The sequence below is a fragment of the Carassius auratus genome, chromosome 6, assembly GCF_003368295.1.
Source record: "Carassius auratus strain Wakin chromosome 6, ASM336829v1, whole genome shotgun sequence".
Lineage (NCBI taxonomy): Eukaryota > Metazoa > Chordata > Actinopteri > Cypriniformes > Cyprinidae > Carassius > Carassius auratus.
Window position 1 is genome coordinate 21,824,460 of NC_039248.1, and position 20,338 is coordinate 21,844,797.

Below are 20,338 nucleotides of genomic sequence, written 5' to 3' on the forward strand. Positions count from 1 at the left end.
AAAATAAACCAATGTTTATAAAACAAATAAATAAATAAATAAAAATGAAAACATGACGAGACAAGTAAAACCCTGAATTCCAAATACTGAAAATAAACAATGTTTAGATTAATCCAGAATATCAATAGAAAATAATCAGCTCAAAACATTGCATATATGTGGCTCCATTCAAAATGTCTCTATATTATATTCACAGATGCCTTTACATAGAGAGAGAGAGTGTGAGAGAGAGAGGGGGGGGGTGTTAATGTAGTTCAGAATGATCATTCATACAGGAGACACATGTACTGTAATATCAGCATAGAAATATGAGTAAATCATAATACCCCAATCCAATTTACTGATAATGTACGGGACTTTGTAGTGGTTTTAGTAATAAAAAAATATAAAATAAAATACAAAAACACTCTCTTCCAATGAGATGTGAATAAAAATAAATTAACATGAACCTAACAAGCATATAATATAATTATGTCAAAAAAAATCTGTTTCATTATTATTTCATCAAGTCTTATATCATGTTCAATTTATTTAATTCTTCATTAAGTGCACTCTGTTGCAAATATAAAATGTGTTTCATTTTCCAATAAACTAATCTGTCGCATAGCAAGAAAAATATGCTGATAAATAATGCAACCATTACTCCATTACAACAATGATTTTTTTAATAACAGTTTATCTACAAAATTGACTGACATCACTGTATTCTTTCCAAGGAAAGTGCACTGTCACTGAAGCAAAAAAAAAAAAAAAGAAAAAAACATATAAAATTACAAACAAACACTCCATATATTTTTAAAATCTCTTCTCTGAACTCAGTGTACTATACAATAAAAATGAGTCTTTTTTTGAGCAAGATGATCTACTAGTGAAAGTAAAGTCACAAAAGAAGCTGTCACCAGTGTCCAAAAGTGTTTCTATCACGGAAAGTCAGCTTTGACTTTAACAGTCTACTCTGCATTTTTACAGTTGTTCTATTGCTGTCTGGTGTGATGCTTTAGCCGTTAGCTACAGAGTTTAGTGGTCTCATAATCCAGAGAATTTGGGAGACGAGCATTGAAGGACTGGAGCGAGGCATGAATGCGCACCACCTCATTAGCCGTCAGTTTGAGACGGTGGCGTAATAAGCAGGCGAACAGATCCAGAGGTTGCTGGCCCGGTGGAGAGAGTCGGTTGACCCGGTCTCGGATCTCCAGCAGCTGGAGCAAGGCCGAGTCCTGCGAGCCCTGCGTGTATGGGTAGTCCAGCTGCAGGATCAAGTCCCGGATTGCTTCCGGGTCGAAATGCATACTGTAACCAAACACTTGAATGCTGTTGATCTTCATATACCCCAGATTTCTAGTAGGGTCAGCCATTTCCAAAGGTTCCAGGTAAACAGTGTCATTAGCCCCTGTGCCTGGAGTTTTGATGCGGCTCCTCAGGTAAATGTGGATGGTCTCAAAGAAGGTCTTCCACTTGTTGCCCAAAGTCAAGGTCCAGTTAAAGCATTCTAGTGGAAGGTCCAGCTTAGCAGACTTCCAGTCTGGGAAATTGTTCTCGTTCACAGGAATTAACCAGCTTTCTGAGTGGCTCCCTCCAAAGGGATTGATGAAGAGCGTCAGCGCCGGTTCCAGAGTGCTGTTTTTCGTAAGGCAAATTTGAAGGGAGATGCCTAAGAGCATATGGACCAGGTTGGATTTGTATTTGTTACTCTTTAGCGTAAGCAGCATCCTCTTTCTCCATGAAGGATCGAACCAGCTATTCAGCCTCATGTCGTTGCTGATGAAGATAGCATGGACCTCCAAACGTCGATCGGCTCTCTGTAGAAGGTAGCGTAGCTCCAGATCTTGAAGATCAGTCTCAAAGCCCAGGTAGTTCTCTGTGGAATCTGCCACCATCGGTCGACAGGTCCCTTGACTTAACATGTAGCCGACGTTGCAACTGCCACAGCGAGTATTGTTGTCACTAGCACAAGCGGTGCAGGCGGCCCTTTCACCCACAGAGCATGGTGTCGGTACCTGGCAGGAACTGTGGTCATATGCACAAATGCAAGTGTGAAGTTCTTCTGAGAAGGATCCTAGCTGGTTGTTCTCTGAGCAGTATAATAAAGACTGGAAGTAGTTCAGCCAATACGACTGTGGCCTAAGATAAGATAAACATCAATATCAGTTAGTCTGACTAAACAACGATTGTTGAGATTAAACTGTCATGTATCCAAAGCCAGTACAGCGGCAGATGGCAAGATTAAAACTAGCATAAACATAATTCTGTTCCACAAAAAGTCTTCTAAAAAAGTACAGACCTATATTATTCCCTTCTTCTGTTTAGAATACGGAAAAAAAAAACTGTTACTTAACATCTCTCTCTAACAGCAATTTCTTCATGATTTATTTTCGCAAACCTATAAATATTCTGATATTGTAGGATATTTTAAATTATAAACTTAAAGTAACACTGCTCTCAACTGCTGGTTCTCAACTGGTGGGCTGTGCCACCAAAATGGGTTGCAGGTCTTTTATGACACATTATGAAAATAGGGCTGCAAAAATAATATGCTAATATCTTTTCTGATTAATATGGACTATGTAACATGTTATCGTCCATACATAATGTGCTCACATTTACAAATGTATTATTCATTTATTTATGTATTCATCTCTTTTATGTTTCTTCTACATTAATTTAGGTATTCATTGTGTGAATCAGACACTTATGATTTATTAATTTTAATGATAGGTATGATCTGTGATTTTTATTGAATTAATAAAAGGTTTTTTTATATATATATATATATATATATATATATTAGGGCCGGGACTTTAACGCGTTAATTGAGATTAATTAATTACACAAAAAATAACGCGCTAACTAAGATGAATTAATTACAGAAAAAAAAAAATTCCCGCATTTTTTATAACTTATTTTTGCACCGCGGAATGTTTCTCACTGGATTTGTTTAGGCTGACCGATTATACTGAAGCACCAACTAGCGTTCGCTTCGCATATCACTACTGTCTATGATATCACTGCAGCACATCGAGCCTCAAGTATCACCTCAACGCAAAACATATAGCAGCTAGCGTGGACTTTACACTTTATGTTGAACTATATATTATTTTGTTGGTGCAACAGTTTATGTTGAACTCTTTATTGTTTTGGCCAAGGTTATTGAGAGTTGGACTTAGTATGTTATGGCCTCTGAAGCAACAGAGAGATGTTTTCTAATAGTCTGTGTTTCGAATGTTCTGAATGTAATTGACAGTATTGTGTTTTACTTAAAAAAACACTTTACAGAAGGTTCCAGCACCTATAAGCTTCCTGAATTTCTGAAATGTACTATTTCTAAATTGTTTCTAAATATGCTATTGCTACACTTCATGGCAAAAATTGCACTGGTCTGCTAGACTTGGTTGAACAAAAATAAACAATATTTTGTTGCTTAAGCTTATGTATTCAGTCATTATTCAATGGTATACTATAAATCCATGTGAAAAAAAATTACTTCTCACTGTTCTCAGGTCAAATATTTATATGCGATTAAAATGCGATTCATTTTGATTAATTAATTACAAAGCCTCTAATTAATTAGATTATTTTTTTTTAATCGAGTCCCGGCCCTAATATATATATATATATATATATATATTAAACATATAATTGTCTATAGTTAGGAAAACAAAGGATGCCGACATAGACAGGCTGCTCTCAAACTTCCATACCATGAAGAAAACCATGCACTGTAGAAGGAAATATGATCCAGATACAATTTTACTTACACACTATTTAAAAATGTTTTATTTTAAGGGCATTTTTATTTACTTTTGTACAATACATTTTTCGGATGTAATAATATTATCAATATTCTCTTAATGTTGAACTCCTTAAGTGCATCGGCTAGAATAGTTTAACTTTAAAACTTCTTAATTTGTCTTTTTTGTTTAAATATTGCAATAAATATTGTATAGTGGACTTCATACCGCAATAATATTATATTGTGAGATTTTGATATCGTTACATCCCTAATAAACGGTGTTAGTAGTAGCCAATGTAAAATCTAGGGCCCGGAGCAAAACTAACTGAGAAGCACTATACAGACTTTAGTCTTATTGATTGTGTGTAAACACAAAGTTGTCTCCCAGGAGACAAGAGCACTAGTGCTCCCTTTCACTCTGAAGCACGCTGACAAACATTCCTCTCGGCAGCCCGTGGAGTCTGAAATGCAGGCCACTCATGAACACAAGTAATAATGATGATAAACATTATGTGAAGAGTTTCCTCTCTGGATACAGTAATTGGGGGCATTATTCCATTTCGGAATTAAGTATCAGTGTATTTATCACCACAACAACGAGGAGATAATGAGTCTGTTGTGCTCACCTTTCACGCGGTAAGTTGATGTGGGGCTGCTTTTGGCACCTCTTGCTGAGGCTGAAGAGCTTGTAAACCACTCGCTGGGCTCGCTTGAAGAGACCTTTCATGCTGCTTTCCAGCTGCTCATAGCGCCGCTGAAATACACCATCCAGCGACCACAAATGTTGGATCATAGAGGAGTTGAGGAAGAAATTCTGCGGCAGTCTCATCAGAAATGTTTTGAACTCATCTGTTGATGAAAGAGTACGTTCTCTCAGATATAGCAGTGTTGTCATGTAATCTTGATTGAATGCATTGCCTTTATTCTACACTCTCCTTGACAATAAGAAGGATCATTTCAGTGAAGAGACATTTTTCAAACGGTTCCTACAAAGCATTTCATTTTAGCTGATAGGGCAGAACACCGAATGCCTTTGATGCTCCTATCAGAAGGACACATTTACGATACCTGAGAAAGTATGTATATCTTGCACTTCCTGATAGCTCTAATAACATAAACTTTTAAAGTAATTGACCTCAGGGATATTTTGGGAAGAAGGGAAAAGGATGACAGTGTGGAAGAAAAAAAAAACATCCATGCGTTTTCATTTTGCTCAAGCATTAATGGTCACTGTGGGGTGACCTCGACAGGCAGTAATACAGCACCTAAACATTACGCTAAGTGTTCTCATTCATATGCTTGATGAAAGATGCTGGATGGGCAATAAAGCATTTTATGGGCGATTAATTCTACTCAACATAGTGTAAGGAAATATTTTGAGCAGGATATTTTTTTCTAATCCCACACTGTCTCTGAAGGACATTATGTGGGGAATGTCAGGATTCACAGAAAGTTCATATTTATTCAGACCGGTGATCAGTGTGAAATATAGAGAAATTATACCAGATAAGACACCACAGGTCTAACTAGGTTTAACTAATAGTTATTGCAATAGTTCCCTAGTTGATTATTCACAGTACATTCATTAATATACATTTTTGTGTATTACACATTTTCAGAAATGTTACATTAAAATATGCAATGTTACATTAAAATATGCAATGATGCATTATCTAATTAAATATAGACTAATTTGTATTAGGTACCAGGTTCAACATTTTTTTTTTGTTTAACATTATTAAAGGTCCTTACACAGGGGATTTTGGATATCCTTATTTATCACTACATTTTCACTGTGTTTATAGGAATAAAATGTTAATAAATAACGTGAATGATATATTGAATTCAGTCTCCTACCTGAATCTTCAAATTCCTTGTATGTAAGAGCCCATGATTCAGAGATTCGCAAAAGGCTTTCCTCCATGGCCTGAATATCCATGTAGGGACAGTTGCACTCTGGGAACTTGGGGTCACACTTGCACCAGCAGTCATTGTCTCGACAGACAAAAGTTCCCTCTCCATTGCAGGCAATGTAACTAAGAGCTGCTTGGACGAAAGTGTCTCTGAGATAATCTGGCAAAATGACCTGCAAGCCTTCAGTTAGAGAGAAAAGAAAGATTGTTATAAGAATACTGGGTCCTTGGTTATCAAGTGATGTGATAAAGAGAGTCATGTGGTCACAAAGCACGCACATACTTGGTGGACATGCGGTGCCTGCAGTTATCATATTTTCTGTTTAGTAATTGAAAACGTAGTGCATGCTAAAACTTCTTAAGTGCTTTTGCCGTTACAATGATTAGGACCCTTTTTCAAAACCTAGTGAGTATGAATACTCTGCACAATAATCAATAAACTATATATATATATATATATATATATATATATATATATATATATATATATATATATAAATCCGCATATTAGAATGATTCCTGAAGCATCATGTGACACTGAAGACTAGTGTAATGGCTGCTGAAAATTTAGCTTTGCCATCAAAGGAATACATTATATATATTACAATATATTAAATTAGAAAACAGTTATTTAATTATATTTCACAATATTACTGTTTTTAAGATATGTTTTTTTTTTAATAACTACATATAAATTAATACAAATATGAAAAAAATAAAAAATAAATCTCAAGCAAAGCTTACATTTCAGTATTGGATAGATAATTTTATAATCAGGGGTGCACATAAGTGGTCCGCAGGTCCACATGCGTGACCAAAATAAAAAAATATAATAAGTTTTGACAATTGAGTACCGACATGGTTGACAGCTGTTAATGCATAACGTCCCTAGGTTACGTATGTAACCCTAGTTTCTCCAGGGAACGAGACGCTGCGTTGAGCGCTTTTGGGGAACACCTTTGGCAAGAACAACTCTGAATATCGTGTGCAATCAGTTCAATAGAAGAGCATGACGTCACAGACGGGGTGACGTAGAGACCAGGAAGCTATAAAGGCACGTGCCACACAGCTGGCTTCAGCTTCGAGTAGGGAAGCAAGCGCAGGCAGGGGTGCCGAGAGTATGGCTCGGCGACGCAGCGTCTCGTTCCCTCGAGGAACTAGGGTTACAAACGTAACCTAGGGACGTTCCTCTTCGGGAACTCGAGCTGCGTCGAGTGCTTTTGGGGAACGATGTGCCAACGCTGCCAGACTACCAAACCCCTGCCTAGTGTGTATCCGAAGAGCACAGCTTAGGGCAAGAGGACAGAAGAGCCAGGAGCAGCTCGCATATCGAGATTGTATAATCTGGTGAATGTAGAGGGCGTGGACCACCCCGCAGCGTTGCAGATGTCCAAGAGGGACACACCTGCTAAAAAGGCCTTAGAGGCAGCCATACTCCGCGTAGAGTGAGCCTTGGCTCCCAAAGAAAGGGGAAGACCAGAGGACTCATAAGAGACGTTGATACCCTCGACTATCCAACGACTAAGGGTCTGCTTAGAGGCAGGAGAACCCTTTTTAGGAGGACCATAGCACACAAGCAATTGGTCAGACTTTCTTCACAGGGCAGCTCTGTGGATGTATGCGTCCAATGCTCGCACTTGACACATACAGTTTAGACTTTCCTGGTCTGGCTCCGGAAAGGGAGGAGGACAGAATGCCTGCAGTACGACAGGTTGTGGTGTGACAGAGGGAACCTTCGGAACGCAACCCGCTCCAGGGTATAAAAATGCTTTGGCCATACCAGGGGCAAAGTCTAGATAGTTAGGGGCCACCGAGAGGGCCTGAAGATCTCCTACTCTCTTCAGAGAGGTAATAGACAATAATAGGGCAGTCTTAAGTGTCAGATGTCTGTCTGAGATTTCTTGAATTGGCTCGAATGGAGCTTTGCAGAGAGCCTCTAACACCACAACCAAATCCCACGGGGGAATATGGGACCGTACTGGAGGTCTCAGCCTCAGTGCACCTCGGAGGAAACGTTTAACTCGGGGGTGTCTACCCAGTGACTGATCGCTTAAAGGGACGTGGTAAGCAGCTATGGCCGCCACGTACACCTTTAAGGTGGAGTGGGTTAACCCAGCAGAGAGCCTAGCTTGTAAAAACTCCAGAACTGTACCAACTGGGCAGTTAACAGGGTCAAGATGGCGATCTCTGCACCATGAAGTGAAGAGTTTCCACTTCAGGGCGTACAGTTTCCTCGTGGAGGGAGCTCTGGATTGGAGTAGGGTCTCAACAACCTCGGTTGAGAGACCAGCTGCTAACAGATGTGCCCCCTCAGGGGCCACACCCACAGATTCCACAACTCTGGGCGAGGGTGAATTATTTTGCCCTGCGCCTGAGAGAGTAGATCTGTCCTGATCGGAATCTGCCATGGAGAGCCGTCGAGGAGAGAAATCAGATCTGCGAACCATACTTGGCCCGGCCAGAACGGGGCTCCTAACAACAGACGGACCCGTCCCGGCGTACTCTTGCCAGAACTCCCGAGAGCAGAGCGATGGGGGGAAAGGCATACAGACGAAGCCTCGGCCAAGTCTGTGCCATGCCATCTAGTCCCAGTGGAGCTGGGTGAACTAGAGAGAACCAGAGGGGACATTGCGATGCCTCTCGAGTCGCAAAGAGGTCCACCTGAGCTTTGCCAAATATTTTCAATATCTGCTTCACCACCTCGGGGTGAAGCATCCATTCCCCGGGCCTCGGCCTCGACAGCATGTCTGCTCCCACATTCAATCTCCCAGGAATATACACTGCTCTTAGCGAGAGGAGTTTGCCCTGAGACCACAGGAGGATCTGGTACACCAGCTTGTACAAGGGGCGTGAACGCAGACCCCCCTGGTGATTGATATAAGAGACTACCGCTGTGTTGTCGGTGCGCACTAACACATGACAGCCTCTCAGGTCTGGGAGGAAATATTTTAAAGCTTGATATACTGCTAGCATTTCTAGACAATTTATGTGCCATGTCAGATGGCGACCGCTCCACAGACCGCGGGCAGGGTGGCCACTCATGACCGCACCCCAACCGGTGAGGGACACATCTGTTGCTAGCGTTACACGGCGACCAAGAGCTCCCGACACCGGGCCCTGATTCAAGAACCAAGGTTTCTTCCATATGTCTAAGGCACGAAGGCATCGCTGCGTGACCTGAATAGCTCGGAAAGGATTTCCCCTCAGGGAAAACCCCTTGGTCTTGAGCCACCACTGAAGGGGCCTCATGTGCAGGAGACCAAAAGGTATCATGTTGAACGCAGCTGCCATGAGCCCTAACAGTCTTTGAAACTGCTTCACAGTGAGTGACTGGCCTTCTCTGACTCTCTTGACTGATGTGAGGATCGACTCGATCCGAGCAGGAGACATACGTGCCTGCATTGTGGTCGAATCCCATACTACACCTAGATAGGTGGTTCTCTGAACTGGAGAAAGTACACTCTTCTTGGCATTCAGTCTCAAACCCAGCTCCCCTATATGGGCGAGAACGACACCTCGATGTCGAACCGCCATCTGCTCTGACTGAGCTAGAATCAACCAATCGTCGATATAATTTAGAATGCGGATACCTTGCATACGGAGGGGTACCAGAGCCGCATCTACACATTTCGTGAACGTGCGGGGTGAGAGTGCAAGGCCAAAGGGAAGTACTCGATATTGATAAGCTTTGCCCCCGAAAGCGAACCTCAGAAACTTCCTGTGTTGTGGAAGGATGGATATGTGGAAGTATGCATCTTTGAGATCTATTGTGACAAACCAGTCCTCGGATCTGATTTGAGCTACAAGCTGTTTGACAGTAAGCATTTTGAACTTCAGTGACATAACTGAGAGGTTTAACTGACGTAGGTCTAAGATCGGACGCAACCCCCCATCCTCCTTTGGAACTATGAAATACCGGCTGTAGAACGCGGATTCCCTGTCTAGAGGAGGGACCACCTCGATGGCCTCCTTCCTTAATAGGGTATTCACTTCTTGTTCCATAACCAGAGCCTGCTGGGGGCCGACGACTGTCGGTGTAACCCCATTGAATCTCGGCGGTGGACGGCCGAATTGAATAGCATAGCCTCTTTCTACTGTGTGCAGGACCCATTGAGATACATTTGGCAGTAGTTTCCACGCTGCTCGATAATGTACTCTCGAGACTGATCTCTGGTGTAATAGGCCCCCGAAGGGGAGGCGAGCTTCCCAGCTCTGCTACGCTCACGGGTGGAAATAACTGGGAGGGACGCTCGCGGGAGACCGCTGCGCCCTGAAACACTGGCAGGGTTGGCAGACCGGCCTCCAGAGGGCACCGGGGAGAGACGGGCACCGTATAATGAGGTGGACACCGCTCTGACCCCGTAGGGGCTACCTTCGAGGTCACTGGAGTACTGGCGTCAGGACCTCTTTGTCGAGGACTTCCTAGCTTCGATAACTGTACAAAGATCAGATTTAATTCTAGGAGCCCCCGACTCAGAGCGTGGCAACGCTCTGCTTTTGAGCCTTGCGGTATGAGGAGCCTGCTAGTGGTGTGAGTATCTCCCGTCCAGATAACCCACAAGAGCGACGAGGGAGGAAACTCTGGAACGCCGCCGCCTGCTTACGGGCCTCATAGAACCTGTCGACGACAGTATTGACTGTTTTGCCGAACAGGCCCGAGGCTTGGAGCGGGGCGTCCAGGAGGCAGAACCTATCACGGTCTTTAATTTGGGACAGGTTTAGCCACAAATGCCTCTCCGCGGCCACCAAGGCTGCCATAGATCGCCCAATCGCGCGAGCGGTCTCTTTGGTGGCGCGGAGGGAGAGATCAGCGGTCCGTCTAAGCTCTGCAATATCATCGGACTTGATCCCCTCTCCCTCGTCTACATCTCTCAGCAGGTCGGCCTGATATGCTTGAAGGACAGCCATGGTGTGAAGGCACGCCCCCGCCTGACCTGCTGCCAAATAGCCCTTGCCCACTAACGCTGATGTTGTTCTAAGTGCTTTGGTGGGCAAGGCCGGAGCCTTCAGAGACGATGCCGAACCGGGTGACAGATAGCCCGTAAGCGTCTGTTCGACCCGTGGCATCGCTCTGTACCCACGCTCATCGAGCCCTGTCACATTCCCATAATACTGCGAATCAGGGCCGAAGAGACGGGTGGAATATGGGTGTTTCCACGACCTCGCTATTTCATCGTGGAGGTCGGGAAAAAAGGGAAGGCTCCGGGCTGGAGGTGGTTGTCTGGGCCTGAGATATCGCTCATCGAGTTCACTTCTCTGCGGTTCATGTTTTTTCTCTGGGGGCCAGTCTATCTTTAACTTCTCGACTGCGTGAGTAACCACCTCCAGCAGCTCCTCATACTGGGGCGAAAAGGGTGGCAAATCCCTACCAACTGTCTCCACATCCACCTCATCAGACGAAGAGAGGTGGAGTGTCGACCCCTTGCCCTGGGGGGAAGAAACTGACGAGCGTGCTTCCGATCCCAGGGTTTGGGCGCCGGATCTAGCAGATGAGGAAGTAGATAAGGACTGGCCGTCTCCATTCCCTCTGCCAGATCCACCTGTGAACCCCACGAGTGCAGCAGCCGCTCTGCCTCAGCAGAAGCGGAGCCGGAGCCGCGGGGAACGCTGGCGAAGGCTCCCTCCATGAAGAGCGCCCTCCGGGATCGAAGCGTCCACATTGGCAATCCCTCGAGAGCCGACTCAGCGTGCTTCGACCCCAGGCAAACCACGCATAAATCATGTGTGTCTCCAGCCGTGATGTAGCGCTGGCATGGAGGAACACACAGTTTATAGCGCGATTTGTTTTCGCCCTTCAAATGTCTGGTCTTCACTTTAGACTTAGGCATCTTAGTCTAATGATCTACTGATTGCACACGATATTCAGAGTTGTTCTTGCCAAAGGCGTTCCCCAAAAGCGCTCGACGCAGCTCGAGTTCCCAAAGAGGAACTACCATTTTACATCGACAAACTGCACTGTATAAGATTTCAATTATTATACATAACTATATTAATATAACTATTTAATCTGAAAATATAAATCTTTAGCGCTAAATCCAGAAGCACGTATACTTGGCGGCAACCTGCCAAAATAAAAAGCCTGATGATTTTAAGTTAGAAAATTATGAAAATGCTTTTATTTACTTTTTTAAAGACGCTTTTATCCAAGGCGACTTACCATTGGGGAATATATAAAGCGATTCTACTTAAAAAGGCAAACAAAGAAAGTAGTAGTAAATATTAGCATTTTTATTTTTAATTTTACAATAAAATAATTTAAAGGGTCACGCTATATGCAGTGTGAGGACCAAACCAAATATCCAGGTTCTCTTATGAGAACCAGGTTAAAAAAATTATGTGCACATCTGTTTTTACTATACTACATTTTACTTAAATCATCTGCCATCTTAGATTTAAGTTTTCACTTCTCCAGTCATCTTTAGAAGTCACATAATTAAGCTGCCAACCTTTCGGCACAACGTTCATGTCACGAACATGACTATAAAACCCTAAAATGCTTTTTTAAGCAGAGCTCTCTAGCTTTTGGAAAAAAGCCTTTTGTGGAAAAAAAAGACCATCACATTATCAAAACTTGACATATTAGATTTCAACAAAATGTTATACCTTGCAAATGGACTTTGTTCTCAGGACTCTGAACCAGCACAGAACTGACAGAATCAAGGTTGTCATAGTTACTGCAGCCGAGAGGGCCAGTCCTTGTTTCAGTTACCTGGGAAACAAAATTCAGACCACACAATTATCAGTTTCACCGTACGGTTACTATACCATGGTATTTTACATGAAAAACAGTGTGTAATGAACTCCTTTCTATTGTTTTGCTTGTTAAAAGGGATAATAAGGAGCCTGGCTGTGAACAGATGCATTCGAAGAACTTCCTGTGCTTGGTGAGTCACTTGTCCCAGACATGGTGCTAATGCGCATGCAGTGGTGGTCCTCTCACAGATAATCACTTACTGTTCTTCTCATCTTATTTAGAGAGCTGAGCAGGCTGTTGCACAATGTTTTATTCCCCCGCTACATTATGAAATGTATTTAATTGATTAGCTTCCTTATTCAGAGATTCCTTCACACCCACAAGGAAAACAGAAGTCCATTTCTCTCTACAATGCAAAATGTTATCTAACCTTAGCGGATGGTACTTAATGGTGGTCAGACTGTGTAGCCGTATTGATTTAGGCATCTCAATTGACCTTTACTGCAAGTTAGCACCACTATCCGTATTTGCAATAAGAGATCACACTCGATTTTTTCCTCTCTTTTCTAGTCATCCTTCTCTCTTCATGACATGGAGAAGCACGCATAATTGATTCACACTTTTCTCTCTTATGGTGCCAGTGAACCTTCATCAATTCAGTGATCTCTTTCGATTCGGCCTGTCAGACATTATCTTTTCCAGGCTGACAGTTAGATAAGGTAAGACAAGGTTGTCTTCTGCCACTCCATCAAAAACTCACTGAAGAAGAGCCCAAAGTTGGTAACAGGGAACTCTGCAGCATGTAGGTTTGCACTGTATGGGTATTGTTTTTTTTATTTTTTTTATTTTTTTTTTACGATCTTGACTTTTAATGTTGCATAGAGTTACCATTTTACATATTTCTACAAAAATACACTACAGTTTATTTTATTTTATTTTTTTATGCTGGATAAAATCATTTTATTCAGTAGGGACACATTACTAAATTGGTTATTTAAACTGAAATAAATGCTGTTCTTTTAAGCTTTTCTATTTTCTATCCTGAAAAAAGAAGGCATCATGGTTTCCACAAAATTATTAAATAATGTGGCTGTCTTTTTAAATGTGATAATAATAAGAAATGTTTGTTGAGCACCAGATCTGCATATTAGAAGGATTCCTGAAGGATCAGGTAAAACTAAAGACTGGAATATTGGCTGCTGAAAATTCAGCTTTGCATTCACAGGAATAAACAACATTTTGAAATGTAGTAAAGTGTTATTTTAAATTGTACTATTATTTCATAATATTACTGTTTTTTATTTTATTTTTGTCTTGGTGAGCATCGTAATTTTATAAACCTACAACTTTCAGACAGCATGGTTTTGTTTTGTTTTTCTCCATAAGATGCAGTTTTAAGCAAGAAAATAAATAAATAAGCAAGCAAGCAAATGTGAGGAAAGAGATACATAGACAACTAGTCTTCCATCCTGACCCATCCGTAGTTACTACAGAACATATGGCCTGAATCCCTGGCTTGAGCAAAAGCTTGAACTGCAATAACACACAAAGCTTAGCTCAGCAGCAACTGATTTTTTTATAACGACTATATCTGATGCAATCAGATGATACATCTATATGCTTTATTATTTAATGCACCATATGATGTGCCATATGGTAAAGGGCTAATGATTGATGAACAAGTGGAGCATGATATTAGATTTCCTTTACAGAAAACAGCTGTTATTCAAAGCAAATACTTTGCATGTCACAAAATACCTTGTAATGGCAAATTATAGGCCACCTGGACTTGCGTGATCCTCTGCTGTTCAGGCTTAATGTAAACCATCAACAGTCTGCTGCTGATTCCCACTCTGCATAGTGAGCAGCTATTATGGATCAGTCCAATCTCTCAATTATAGCCAGAAAACAATATTCTGTGTGGAGATATAGCCACCAAGTTTGGCTGATAGAAAGCTTTTCTCCAATTTCACAGCTGGACAAATACCACAGCTTCAGCATTTCTTTTTGAAAGCACCACTAGACAAAACTAAATATCCAGATTTTCCATGGATGGTCTCACACAGCCAGAGTTTTGACCTGTGGTAAAATTTGGTTTGGTTATGAACAGCTCACTAAAACAGAAATAGACCACCTAACTGAATGACCAATATGCTGTTCACACAAACAGAAACAGACCAGAAAAATGAATCAAAATAGTGGTGCGGAGTCTTAATGAACTGAACAGAATAGGGCATGTCATCTGAGACCAGCATGGTGAGTTTTGCTTGAAAAATACTACCTTTAACAGAACACAGTCCATTCTCTGCAAAAGAGTTGGCATTCCTTTATGAAAAATAATTTTATTCAAGTGTGTTATTAGTATACTTCTTTTAAACTAAAATAGGAAAGTATACTTTTAGGTTACTTTTTTATGTCCTTCTCAGAAATGGGCTTTAAGTACTCCTCAAAAATATACTTACATTTTTATATTTAAGTATACTTGACTCATACTTACAAAAAGTTTAAATATGTTTGAACTATACTTGTGCTCCTAGAATCTGTGTTTTCATTGTTATATGGTAGAGGGCGCTAGTACACATCTTCTATACAGAACTTAAAAAAATTAAAATTAAAATAAAATGAAGAAGAAAAACAAACAACAGATACTAACACATGTAACTCAATATTCTGACATGAAACAGCAACAAAACTGTAACTTTACAGAATAAAATGTAGATAGATGAAGAGGTAATAATTACTGTCATGCTTTGGGGTATTGATCGACTCAATTTACGTTTTGATTATCATTCTGAATCCAATTCATAGTCATTTTTCAGTTTTTTGTTCAAAATTGTATTTCTTTATTTTTTTTCTGAAACCAGCATTTAACCCACATTAAAGTATTTTAAACAAGAGTGCATGAAGCTAGAAAAAAGTTTTTTACAAACAAAATATATACAAATTAAAACCTAAATAGGGATATAGTAGTTTACTTGAATTATGATATGAAGTTCACTTAAAGAAAGCTTATGAGTATACTTGCAGTATAAAACTACTAAACTAGTAGTTTACTGAAACTATACTTCAAAGTGTACAAAGTATTTAATTAGTAAACTATCAGTATACCTATAAGTTCACTTTTAGTATAATTGCAGTTCGAGCTACAAACATAGAGATAAACTAGTTGTGTACTCAGTTTGCTACTGTTAAACTTAAAGTATACTTAAAATCATACTTTTATATACTATAAAGTTGGCCAATTTAGTCCATAGGACTATTGAAACAGTACACTTACAAGTAAACTACTAAAACACGGATATTTGTATACTTGCTACATGAAGTATACTTGAAAATATACTTGAACTTTACTTAAGTGTACTTAATAAAATAAACTTAAAGTATACTACTTTTTGGTAAGGGTTGTCTGCCTGTGGATACAAATCTGACATGGAGTGTGTTTCCGAAAGGCATTGTGGGTGTAAATTCAATTCTGGCTTGGCTTAGAGCTGATCTGGTATGAAGAAATTGTCAAATCATGAGCAAAATGATCCCCGCCGATTGCAGAATGGCTCGAGTTTTCACGCATTAGACAAACAACCTGAGCAGAACCACAAAGGTGGGATAAAGCTTGACTTTGTAAAGAGCTTCGCTCCAGTGTTTTCCTCTCACAGTCCCAGCACACCACCACACTAATAGGCTTTTCCTATGAAAGGAAATAGCAAAATTTCCCCTCCACGGTGCCCAGTGGGGGGAGCTAGAAACCTCATTCTGTACTCCAGCTCTGTTTAATCTGAAATTCATATGGAGGAACGTTTGCCTCTGTCTGTCCCGTGAAATGTAGACATGGGTCAACGCCCTGTGGAAATGATGCGTGTGTCAGAGGCCCCTGCTGCTTCCGCGATTCATTCTCTTGCGCTGCTGGAGATGTACCGTCCTGCCTGGCAGGCTTCTTCTGTCACTCACAGGCTCTTTTGCTTTTCTCACCAGCTATAGACAAACACAGCCTTGACACCTGAGATCTGCCCTCCCAGCTGTAATAAAACCGTCTAAGCACTGCAGCAGTTGTGTGCCGAGGGAAAGAGCTGTTGTATATAATGGGATGGGGAGGGATCATCAAAGTGTGGACTGGAATATATGTGTCAAACTGTGCGTTGCTGTGACAGAGTAAATGTCTGTTTGGGGGATTTGTACAGCTTTGTGTGACCAGTTTTAATGGCTGTCAGCAAAAGTGTAATAGCTACTTCAAATAGCGCATCGACTCAATCCCTAATTGTGACAAATATGAAGCACAAAGCTTTCTTTGGCTATTTAAATTAGTTTGTGTTGATCTGTGAGGATTAAAGAGACTTTTCAAGGAAAGTAAGGCATGGCATATGGAAAACGTGATATTAAGACATTATGAAGAAAAAAATATGTATAAAAATGGGCTAATTATTAAAGTTATTTTGTTATGCGTTTACTTTTTGATTAGCCCTTTCCTGTTATAGGAGAGATTTTTTCCCCCTTCTTTTTTATTTTATTTAGGAGTTCCCAAATAGTGTTTTCTGTAGTTTTCTTCCATCTAGAGTTGGTCACTGCAGATACAGAATTTCATCATCGTTCTGTATCATAATACAGGAAAAATAGGCAAAAATACACGCATACACAAAATGCAGTAACTAGATTTAATGGAGCTTATGATATGACAATACTATTTGAATTTGAATTGTGAATATATTATTGACAAGTGTCATTTAACAAAACTGAATTTTATGTGACATTTAACATAGTTTTGAATTTCTGAATTTTCCGAACTGAATTTCTACGGATTGAATTTAGAATTTTATGTTCTGAATTTCTTTTTTATATTGACAGCTAAGCTGTTTTTTTAAAAACGGGATATTTGCTGTCTAACAAAGAACAAAAAGCACAAAAAAAAAAAAAAGTGAAAAAAAAGTGAAAAAAAAAAACAAAGTGAAAAAAAAACCTTGCTGTTTGAAAATACATGCCTATAAAAAACGCCATTGAAAAATCAGTTATGTTAAATTTCAAAAGTTAAATAAGTTGAAAAAATCTAATTCAAAATTATGTTAAATGTCACAAAAAATTCAGTTTTGTTAAATGACATGTCGATAATTAAAATTTAAACAATTAAAATTTAAATAGTATTGTCATATTATAAGCTCCGTAGATATTTTGTCGAAACAGAATGACTGAAATTTGCCAAGTGTAACATGTTCCTGGATCAATATTATTGTTCAAAAATATAGACCTAATCCTATCCAGGAACATGTTGCACTCGGTGAAATCACGTTCACCATACTGTATATACAAACCCGATACTGTATACATAAAAATCCGAAAAAAGTTGGGACACTGTACAAATTGTGTGTAAAAAATGAATGGAATAATGTACAGATCTTATATTTTTACATCTTATATATATAACTTATATTTTATTCACAATATCAAAGTGTTACATATCAAAACATATCAAAAGTTGAAAGTGAGACATTTTGAAATGTCATGCCAAATATTGGCTCATTTTGGATTTCATGAGAGCTACACATTCCAAAAAAGTTGGGACAGGTAGCAATAAGAGGCCGGAAAAGTTAAATGTACATATAAGGAACAGCTGGAGGACCAATTTGCAACTTATTGGGTCAATTGGCAACATTATTGGGTTTAAAAAGTGTCTCTGGGCAGAGATGGGCAGAGATGGGCAGAGGATCACCAGTTCCCCAATGGTGCGGCGGAAAATAGCGAAGCAATATCAGAAAGGAGTTTCTCAGAGAAAAAAAAAAAAAAAAAGTATGAAGTTATCATCTTCTACAGTGCATAATATCATCCAAAGATTCAGAGAATCTGGAACAATCTCTGTGCGTAAGGGTCAAGGCCAGATAACTATACTGGATTCCCATGATCTTCAGGCCCATAGACGGCACTGCATCACATACTGTACAGGAATGCTACTGTAATGGAAATCACAACACGGGCTCAGGAATACTTCCAGAAAACATTGTAAGTGAACACAGTCCACTCTTCCATTCGCCATTGCCGGCTAAAACTCTATAAGTCAAAAAAGAAGCCATATCTAAACATGATCCAGAGGTGCAGGTGTTTTCTCTGGGCCAAGGCTAATTTAAAATGGACTGTGTCAAAGTGAAAACTGTTCTGTGGTCAGACGAATCAAAATGTGAAGTTCTTTTTGGAAAACTGGGATGCCGTGTCATCCAGACTAAAGAGGACAAGGACAACCCAAGTTGTTATCAGCGTTCAGTTCAGAAGTCTGCATCTCTGATGGTATGGGGTTGCATGAGTGCATATGGCATGGGCAGCTTACACATCTGGAAAGGCACCATCAATACTGAAAGGTATATCCAAGTTCTAGAACAACATATGCTCCCATCCAGACGTCGTCTCTTTTAGGAAATACCTTGTATTTTCCAACATGACAATGCCAGACCACATACTGCATCAATTACAACACCATGGCTGCATAGAAGGATCCAGGTACTGAAATGGCCAGCCTGCAGTCCAGATCTTTCACCCATAGAAAACATTTGGCACATCATAAAAAGGAAGATGCGACAAAGAAGACCTAAGACAGCTGACCAACTAGAAGCCTGTATTAGACAAGAATGGGACAACTTTTCTATTCCTTAACTTGAGCAACTTGTCTCCTCAGTCCCCAGACGTTTGCAGATTGTTATAAAAAGAAGAGGGAATGCCACACAGTGGTAAACTTGGTCCCAACCTTTTTGAGATGTGTTGATGACATGAAATTCAAAATCCCTTAAAATCCCTTATTTTTTCCTTACAATGATACATTTTCTCAGTTTAAAAATTTGATATGTCATCTATATTGTACTCTGAATACAATTTGAAATTTGAAACTTCCACATCATTGCATTCTGTTTTTATTCACAATTTGTACAGTGTCCCAACTGTTTTGGAATCAGGTTTGTATATATATGTATAAACAGAGGCCATCCTAAGCTTTAGTGTTGCCATACTTACTGCATTTTTCATTTGTTGGGCTGTACAAAAGGCATTAGGCTGTGAAAATGCAAAACATCCAGGTTGTGAAGATACACTGTTTTTGTTGCTGCCTGATACTTTTTGTCAAATCATGAGCAAATGTTGCTTTGATACTTCCCCAAATTAAGCTTTTATATAAATAAACAGCCCCATATTATAATTACACAGCATCATAGGTCATTCATAAATCTCATTTTTGAACATCACGTACAAACAGAGCTACATTTCATTTCTCACAATGAAGAACTTGTCATATTCAGCTGTGAATATGACACCCACTTATACAACACTTTTCATAGCAGGATCATGGCAACAGGGATGGTGAAAAAAAAACAAAAAACATTTTTTTTTTGTGCACTTTGTAATACTGAACATGATTATTCTCGAGGAGTTGAAAGAAGGAAGCTGTGGGCTCTGACTTAACTAATGACATACCTTGATGGCAGTGGAAGCAATCTGAATGTGATGCAGTTTTCGCAGAGTACTCTCCCTGTCTATGAAATAGGAGGCAGCCAGCTGGTGCAGGGCCTCCAGAGTCACAGCCGTGCTGTTACTGGTGTAGTCGCTCGCCTCCGCTTTCTTACTCAACTTCCTCTTGTCCACAAATATGGTTAGAGCCTCCTCTCCTAGTAGAAACAGAACAGACCAAGCTTATTGATGTAGAAATGTTTTACAGTAAGAATTGATCTATTCTATGCTCCTGCAGAATGTATTAAGGATTCTGATGGAAGCTGTAGTTTTATATAAGCTGATTTATAACTACTACAAGGCCAAGCAAAAATACTGGGCAACACTTTAGTATATGGACCAATAGGGACCAAATTTGTCTATTATTAACAGGCAGTTTGGGCAAGTGTGCAGAAATACTTGCGGTGTGTGATTGACAGCGCCGAACAAAATAAAGGGATCGTTCTTAAATCACTCTCTGTAGTTTAATCACAATTTAAATAACAGATTTGTTACATGCTATGCTACTAAGAGAAACAATGTGAAGTTGAT

At 40.1% G+C, this 20,338-nt stretch overlaps 1 protein-coding gene across 1 annotated transcript in view; it reads right to left on the reverse strand.

The window, feature by feature from the left end:
• Positions 1–462: 462 nt before the first annotated feature.
• Positions 463–20,338, reverse strand: part of brinp3a.2 (bone morphogenetic protein/retinoic acid inducible neural-specific 3a, tandem duplicate 2) — a 41,907-nt gene continuing 22,031 nt past the window's right edge. The window contains exons 4-8 of the mRNA XM_026265591.1: positions 19,775–19,965; positions 12,247–12,352; positions 5,588–5,824; positions 4,357–4,579; positions 463–2,121 (exon numbers count right to left, since the gene is read on the reverse strand). Coding sequence (XP_026121376.1) covers positions 1,005–2,121; positions 4,357–4,579; positions 5,588–5,824; positions 12,247–12,352; positions 19,775–19,965 — 1,874 coding nt within the window. The 3' untranslated portion in view covers positions 463–1,004. The remainder of the gene's footprint in view (positions 2,122–4,356; positions 4,580–5,587; positions 5,825–12,246; positions 12,353–19,774; positions 19,966–20,338) is intronic.